This window comes from Battus philenor, unplaced genomic scaffold (assembly GCF_028537555.1).
Source record: "Battus philenor isolate CCGP_79_NKW_IND1 unplaced genomic scaffold, ilBatPhil1.0.hap1 SCAF_25, whole genome shotgun sequence".
Lineage (NCBI taxonomy): Eukaryota > Metazoa > Arthropoda > Insecta > Lepidoptera > Papilionidae > Battus > Battus philenor.
In genome coordinates this window covers 6752011-6761425 of record NW_027181688.1, presented here as the reverse complement: position 1 = coordinate 6761425, position 9415 = coordinate 6752011, and the positions used below count along the sequence as shown (strand labels likewise).

The 9415-nt window shown below is 32.5% G+C and overlaps 1 protein-coding gene across 1 annotated transcript in view; it reads left to right on the top strand.

The window, feature by feature from the left end:
- The first annotated feature begins 2527 nt into the window (after window positions 1-2527).
- The window catches only part of LOC137924891 (irregular chiasm C-roughest protein-like), a 37022-nt gene continuing 30134 nt past the window's right edge, over window positions 2528-9415 (top strand). Inside the window, exons 1-2 of the mRNA XM_068768276.1 lie at window positions 2528-2829; window positions 6517-6667. Coding sequence (XP_068624377.1) covers window positions 2593-2829; window positions 6517-6667 — 388 coding nt within the window. The 5' untranslated portion in view covers window positions 2528-2592. The remainder of the gene's footprint in view (window positions 2830-6516; window positions 6668-9415) is intronic.

The window sequence follows — 9415 nt, the reverse complement described above, 5'->3', positions numbered from 1 at the left end:
GTGACATTGGGCAGCCTACGTTGCGTCCAGAACACATGCCGCTGGAGCCATAAGGTTCTGAAGTGGAAACCATAGTCTGGCAAGCGAATCGTGGGATGTTCGTCCACAGAGAGGGTAGATGAGGTAGATCTACCCACATTACTAGGTAGTCAATGTCGTCGGAAGATACTGTATGCAGGCAGCTTACGATCCTATTTGAAATCTACGGGGAAGACCTATGTTGTATCGGTGATCGTTCTATAGCTGATATGATGGTAATGATGATATAATAATGGTTTTGTATGATAAATTTCAACTTCAGAATGTAGTAGAAATTAAGGTCGCTATTTGCATGATTAAAACTTTACATTATTTCACTATGTACTCATTTCTTCGTACCAAAATTTTAATTCGACTTAATATTGCATAAGCGTTGTACACAAACCCAGTTGATTACCAACACCGGCCATTTGCGCGTACCAGACAGTTAATTATAACAGCGTAGTACAATTTCCTGAATAATTAAAACAACATTAAAATTATTTCATAGTCAAATGTCCTCGAATGTTTGTTCGCTGACGCAGAGTTATGTTACATTGATAAATGCACCACTGGAGCCATATGTTACATTGTATATAGATAATAATTAATTGCCAAATGTATTTATTAGCAAAACTTACGAATAACATGTTTTATTTTATCGTTTTTTTATATTTACGTAAAATGTAATGAACTCTCTCATGGAAAGAAAGAACATGAAAATGATGGATCATTAAAAACTTCGATATATATTCCAGACCTTTTTACCTTCAGAATTCCACCTGATTCAGTCTTTTGAGCTATCAATACAATGACAGATCTGTCAAAACTATTTTTCGCGTGTTTTTTTTACCAGATGTCATTATATTTTTTCAATGGCATTAAGTCTATACTTTGAATATGGAAGTCATCGAATAAATGGCACCTGTATATTTTAGACGAGTGTAAATAAATTTTGATAAAAATTTGTGTCGAATTTTTGTAAAATTCAAAAGAACTTTTTACCCGACATATTAGAATTAAGAATATTTATTTTCTCAGACAGTTATCACTATTATTGATCCATTTAGTGTGCGCGTAAATGCAATTTACCTTTTGAGGTATGTTGACAGCAGAACAGGGAGGTGGGTAAATATCAATCTATTTGTTTTCAAGTGTCTCATGTGCGTTTAGTCAATCAAGCCCTCTTCCGCTCGCACTTAAATAAGTTTAAGGATCCCTGGGAAATCTTGGTTAACAACCCATCTGATTGCTAAATAAATATACTATGTATAGATATAAAAGTTAAAGGGTGGAGATCACAGACCGACAAGCGTAGGGCATCCGCCCACAAGTTGGACACGTGACTTTGTCAGGGTAGTCATGATGCCGCTACTAGCTGTCCTGTCAACCGGTCCTATTGCAAATTTATGTAGGAAGTCTATGTTCATCAGTAGACCTATTGCTGAAATCTTTCTTAAAATTAGAATCAAAAACCTGCGATCGTCACTTTCTGTGATATCAGATAATGCCATGCATTCGTTTTTAAATTTAAGTAGCAACTATTAATAAGAATTAAAAAGTATACTTAAAATATTAAGAATGCTAGCTTCAAAGCATCGACAAAATGAATATAAAAAAACAATGAACTACTAATTACAATGAGTTACAACCATCATCCGCTGATCACAAGGACATCCTCCAATGATAAATTACATTGGACTGATGTTATAAACTTACTGTAGAAAACAAGGGACACATTTATAAAGGGAAGTTGACGTCGTTAAACACGCAGGATTCGATTGCAGCGTCGGAAATACAAGAGATATGGTTTTTACTGCGTCATTTTTTCAATACATCGAAGTATAAATATTTTTTGTGACTACATTATCGTCGACCTATATGTGTACATTAAATATAAAATTCGTTTTAAAATTTCGGTTAGCATTGTATAAGTCAATTTCTTTTGATAGAGTTATAATAAGATTCCAAAATATATCAAAGACATTTATTTTCTTAGTTATAAATCTAAAATAAAATATATAATACGACGTAAATCATCTTAAAGTATTCAAGAGTGTTATAGGTTGAACGAAATATGTGGAACTTGGTTTTTTGATTCGTTTGCAAAGTTGATATTATAATCAAGCATTGTTAAATTTCATTCAATAAAACGTGAATTTCTCCCCGGCTCTTCTGAGTAGATCACAATTTCGAGCCGGTGGTGGCTCACTACGTACAATCTTAAAATAATCGATGATTCAAAAATGCATGTTAATGCCTATTTAAAAAAAGAAATCTTGAATTTATTTATGGCAGGTTTCGTATTCACTCTCCTTACAATTTATCTGATAGGTTAGATCTGTAATAACAAAATTGTTCACTATTTATTTTGTGTAAGAACTGATGATATTTCGTTAAATTAAAAAAAATATAATGATTATGTATAGTTTGTCTGGAAGTTAACGATGTACTTTGTAATTTTTAATTAAGTCTTACTATTTTTTGTTACAGATAATGTCATAAAAACAATCACGACAAATGAGACAAAACAATTGCCCTTTACATCAACATGAGACAAAGATATAAGCCGACATGGCGGCGAAATTCAAAAGATTTGAAAATGGAATGCCGTTTATAGTGCGCCCGCGCAGGGATGATTCGAAATACGAAAATAGAACGGCGGGCGTTTTAGAGGCGGGAGATACTCGCCGGAAACAGAAATGGCCTCAGCGGCCGGATGTCGGGATTTGGTTGCTGTCGCTTGCCGCCCTTTTTGTCGGTTGCCATGGTTACCAGGAACAGAGGTTTGCAATGGAGCCACAGGATCAGGTCTGTTTTATTTTTTTTGTATTTATTGTTTTAGTTAAACTATTAAAAGACCTTCGTGGAAGGTAATTTTATTTAGTGTCAAGTCTGTGTTCTTTTTTACAAGTGGAATACGGCGTTTTAATTTTGTTCTACATGTAAATATTATTCCAAGTATACACCGAAGCTTCTCGAAATTGACAATACCTATGCGGGTGCCTATTACCAAGAAGTTTCGTGTGACACATGCCGTAGAAATTATCTTATGAATATTTATGTGTTAGATTAGCGAAATCTTGATATATATGCGTGCATAATATTAGTCCATCGCTTCAGATTTCCATGTAGTAAATAAAAGTTAACGGCCTTGTCGGGCGTTTTATCGGAGCACTGTTTTGGCCTGCTGTCCAAGCTATAAGATATGAGCTATTATTTAAAAAATATTCTTAATTAATACTCGCGTCCAAAATTTATTATCTTAAGTTTGTCGTATTTTATGTCATTTGTTGTTCATCTTTTATGAAGAAACGCAATAAAGAGTAATATGTATATAGTACCAGCACCCGTCCTTTTAGAAATTTTCGAACGAATTTGTAAAATCCGTTTTTAGTTGACCTTTATTAAGAGAAAGAATCATTTTTACCAAAAATCAAGTCTTTATGTCTCGTGGTTCCAGAGATATTGTGATTTCTCTCATTATATATATATATATATATATATATATATATATATATATATATATATATTTATATATATATATATGTATATATATATTAACTAATCTAAAAAAGATCTAGATTATAAACATGTTTCTTATGTTTAAATTTATTCAAAACTAAGGGACACCCTATTTGTTTAAGAAATCGGATTATGCTAGATTCAACGCACCAGAAAGTGCCCAATTTATCTCTCTAGTTAGTAAAAACCAGGAAAGGATGCGTTTATATAAGGGCAAAATATCAATTTACATTTTGGTCTTATTGTGGAGGTCGTGGAATTAAAAATAAATTCTACGGTCATGGATCCAGAAAAATATATTTTTTATTAATTCAAGAACTCAAAATTTGACAGCTAGTGATAACAATGATGCGACTAGTTTTTTCGATATAGAAAAATGTATTTTAGTAGTGCTTCTATGAATTTATTTTTAATTTTTATATTTGGTTACCCTATTTTTCTTGTTTAATAAATCGCGGTTGAAACAGCCGTATATAACTTTGTCCGGTGAATTTAAAGATAGTATTGATATTTCTGTATAGTATTGGCACTTTTGCATATTGGACAAAGTTATAATTCTATGGTTATATAAATTATCTTTTCTCATTGCAAAACAGCGTTATCTTTGATCACATGCGACAAAAATAGATAGGCATTAATATTTTATTGGTTGTGGAGTCAAACACCCATGCCTTGGGGAAACTTCTGTTTTAATTTGAATAATAAATTAGTTGATTTCCATAGGTGTACATAACGTTCCGGTTTATCGTACAGATGATATCGAAAATGAAAATATAAATAAGCGTACTTAAATTTAAATTACTGAATAGTTTTTTATTATTAATATACGAAATAGTTATAGCAATTTTGAAATTAATTTATGAAAATTGAGTCATAAAATGAAATTAATATAGGTTTATAAATATAATAAGACAAAAGCTGGTTTGAAAAAATACTTGAGACGACGCGAAAACGTCAAAATTAAAATGATTTGTCTTTTATGTTAATTTCGTCGTCTACGGATTCAAGTGAAGTTAATTTGGGCTAAGTACCTAAGAAAATATATATCATCATTATTTTAACTGCAGGACATTCATTCTGTAGGACATGTGCCTCCTGCCTAGGGCTCGAATATGACCAGTAGTAAGCTGCCTGCATTTAAATGCACGCATGCATGCAAGGTTGTCAGAAGACGCTAACGTATTCTGACAACCTTAACCTTTACAAAGAGGGAGAGAGAATGCTTCCTCAGCTACTGCAGGAAGGTGGTAATAAATGCAATAGGTAAAAATAAAACAAACACTAAAATATAGAAATAAAAGGAATATAGTAGTATCAAAAATAGTGCAATAAATAGTATAATATAAGATGATAATTACAGAGAAAATACGTGTTAAATATTTGAACAATAAATAATGTTGCAAAATAAAATAGTAAGGAAACCTAGAATGTAGTGGTTGAGGATGGATGTATGGCTAATGGAATGAAAGAGAAAGACTGGGAAAATTGTAGAATGAAAGAAACAGTACGACAGATAAGATGATACATGGAAGAGAAGAATGATAATAATAAAAAATATGTATAAATTACTAGAATTAAAAAGTCCCTGTCCTACACGAGATAGGGGAACGAGAGGTCCCCAACAGCGGGGACCATTAAATAAAAAAAAACCTTTACAAAGCATTCTGTCTACCTTGAGAGTGGATGTATGATTACCGTGGCCTCCATTCCAAAACTTCCAGCAGTTTATAGCCTCCAATAAACGATTTTTTAGATTTATGAAACTTTGTAATCCGCAAAGGTAGCATAGCACTAAAATATTAATGCGTAAAAATAAATTGTTCTTAATGACAATCTTTCAAAATTTGTTTGGATAGACGTAAGGCACTACAAGGCACAATTTTTAGTGGTCTTGTAATGATTTTGGGCTATTTGTTAGAATGGCAAAAGCAAGAATACATTTAACTACTAGATTTTGATTGACATCAAAAAAGATAGAGTAGTATTGTCTCAAAATATATGCAACCCACACTAATGGCAGCAGTATTTTTTTAGTTATAAATTAAATCTATAAGTGTATTATATTTTTGAAGCATTCCGCAAATACGTATTTTAACGGTAATATGATTTTGTCTTAATTTAAATATAACAATTTATTATAAAGTAACTTTTATAGTGTTTGCTTCCGTATGACATGAAAAGAATGTCAGAACGATCCAGTTTGATGATAACCAGAACCAAATTGAGATCCTCAGTAACGATACCGTGGTTTTAGCCCATAAACCTCCACTGCAAGGCATATGTCTCTCCTAAAAACATACAATAGTAGCTGTGCTTGGCAGGCGGGATGGCAATCATTGAATGGTATTATGGTAAGCAAAAGGCGCTGCTGCCTATCTTATGAATAGTGTTTGTAAGCAGTTGCAATCCTATAATAAATAATGTACAAATTGTGAAATGTTTAATATTGTATCCCGGTTATCGAACCCGCGACTTACGATCCTAAGTCTAAGTCTGTCAACCACTGGGTTACTGCTGTTCAAATAACACGATACACTTCAACTTAAACTTGGATTCAAAACACGCCTTTCTTCGAGAAGAGCTCACAACAAACTCAAATAAGTTTTTGTTGTGAAGACTAACAATTATCGCTAATACAACAGTCAGAGTATTATTCCTAAACTTTATTATCAATCAAAAATCCTTTGTTCTCTATAAGGATTTTTGAAAGCCTCTATTTAAATTTATTATGTATTAATTCAAAGACTTTGTACTGGAATATTGTAAAAGATAAAGTTTCATAATAGAATGTCTAGTTTTATGGAGCCGTGTGAAAGGTTTAATAAAATTATGTTTATTTATAGTTCTAACCATATGGACATCGCTATTTTATTTATATATATTTATATTCTTATGTACATAAACAATATATGTATATTTATAGAGTGCAATGTTATTAGAAAGGTTCTAAATATTGTATTTTTATTTCAACAGAGTGCAATAGTAGGATCGAGGGTGACGCTTCCTTGTCGCGTGGAGAACAAAGCTGGAACTTTGCAGTGGACGAAGGACGACTTCGGTTTGGGCACCCACAGGAACTTGAGCGGCTACGAGCGGTATTCTATGATTGGGAGCGACGAAGAAGGTAAATATTATACTTAATTACGTTAATTGCTTGAAAACCTCTTAATTATATATTCTTACATCAACAGAAGATGTACAAAATTGTTTTTTTTATGAGTAAGAATGATTAATTGGTCAGTTTTACATTAATATTATTTATTATCTATATATATAAAAATGAATGTCTGTCTGTCTGTATGTACTTTTTAGAATCGAAAACTATCCATTTGATAACGTGATGATATTTAGAAAAGTTGTTGTGCTTAAACACACGAGTTTCTAAGTTGGTATGACAAATTTTTAACAGATGGCGCCACTGTCATTTTAATGAATACTGCTGTGACAATCCATGCTGATTTGAATTGAAACGAAAACTGCAAACGAACGATGATTTTCAGAGTTGTTGGTGATATAAGAATTTATGTACATTGTGAAATTCATGTCTGACTCACATTGAACAGAATATATTGTTAATATTGTTATATTTGGGACCGTTTTTTGAATAGTTTTGTGTATTTCATTGTGAGTTAAATTAATTTAGATAAATAATTAAATCCAATTGAATGTTATTACTTTCCGTTGTTTAGTTGATGACATAGCAGCGTGCGCAAGTCACAGATAGTACATAATAAAATTTGCGTCGTGGGTAAGAACCCTATTAGTTGGATCCACGATATAGCTAAGGTCAAAGGAAGTCGCTTTATGCTGGCAGAAGATAACTTAGAGTTGGCTTCTATTGACTGGTGTAATTAGCTTCTATAGTAAGGTTCTATAGTTGAGACCACAGATCAGCGACCGTTCTTAAAAGTCAACGGCTAGAATAATATTAATTGTAATTTTTATATGAATAAATTAATTTTCTGCAATTGAATAGACGGTTATCGTAGATTTTATTATGATAAAAAATAGGGTAAATAATTTGGAGAATGAGTGATTTTTTGAATACCATCAAGGCTGTAAAATATTCTTTTTGTCTGTTGTTAATAATTGTTATTAAGTTGATATTAACATGCTATAAAAACTTTTAAACGTAGCAGAGATTAAAAAAAACCATGAGACGCCTACGTATAAAGTTACGTATATGTCTATTAATTCAAAAACATTTTAACTACAGAAGTGTTCCTGATCTATCCTCCAAGAGACTGCCTAATCCTCCAGCTAATCTTGGATGGGGTGTGATGTTTAAAAAAATTGAAACATACTTATTCTTATCTCGAATATTTGGTCAACAAAATAGCATACATTAAAATATTTATTTCAGAATCTTTCGTGTAACGATATTGGCATTGGCGTCTTCAAGGATGAAGTGTCATAACCGGTTGAATGAACTTTGATTTAAATTACGATTCGAAAATATAAATAACGTCCAGTGAAATTACGTGGTCTGGCCATGAGCTGGTTGTAAATAAACACCGGCTCTGGCACTATTTTGTATTTAAAAACGAATTTGGCACAACGGCTATGCGTAGAGTAATGAAAAAAAAATTAGGTGAAATACGCGGTGAGAATGTGCGTTTTGTTTCTGGGGCATTTATTTACATCTACGCATCTGTTGTGGACAACCTTTAGTTATAATTAATTATTTAATTACTCTTCTTTAAATAAAAGTTATAAAAATGTTAAAGGTATATTTATATAACCTATAAGCGTTGTGGGTCGTCACCAATTTATTTGTTCCTTCTTCCATAGCTAGTATAATGATCAAAGTCGTGTACATTACATGTATAAAAAGATTTATAATCGTGTTCTCTAAACAATTTTGACTCGGACACAATGACAGTATTAATTCAAGCAAGAATAAATTTTATACGGAGAGTTTTCATTTATACGCAAACTTGTTATTGTAAATTAAGGCACAGGAAAAGTAAATAAATAATGAATCTCAAACTGAGGTTTTATCTCAAACGGAGATTTTTTTTAGACAATGGTTTGCTATTGTCCGACCGGAATCGCTGTACTGCGAATTAGATAGTCAGCTATACCTAAAACTCAGTAAAGTGGTTCTTCGATGGTAAAAGCTTTTCGTCTCCTCATGAACGGGTCCTATTTGCCTCTTAACGTGGGTCTCAAAGGATTTGGGCAGCAGAGCGCCGAAGTCACCTATCCTTAACCGCGTTTATTTAATTTGCATGTAAGCTACCTCGAGAATCTTTGCTAGTTCCGTTAAATCACATGCAATATCACTTGATTGGAAGACCTTTCATCTCTTAGATTGCTTAGGTCGGCGCTCCTAGGAGTGACTTGGTAAGGAGCTTCGGTAACAAGTTGTACGGATTCACAACATTCGTACACGGAATTTCCTTCCATACGCCAACAACCAAGGATTGAAACAACCTATCAACGTCGTTGTTTCCAGACAATTCTAACTTAGAAGCCTTCAAGACAAGAGTGAGTGGATTTCTTCAGGGCAAGCATGTACCACCGTAAGCCTTCGGCGCTTAAGATCAGGCGAGATAAATGTGAAATGCTTCGCCTATAAAGGATAAAAAAAAACACTAAATATACATACTCCGTGCATACTGTCTATATAATATACTATTCTCTGTTTAGTTTTTTTTCTATTTCGTGTAGGTTAGCTCTCGTATTTTTTAATTTAAATTGATAATTATTTGTACTTCGTTATTGGAGTTGTTGGTCTATTAAATGTTATAATATGAATCTGTTGGCTATGAAATACTTTAAATAAATGAGTATATAGAGGGATACTATAGGCTATGGTCGATAATGTAGGTTAGTGGATTTTATTTTTTTAAGACGTACGTTTTAATTT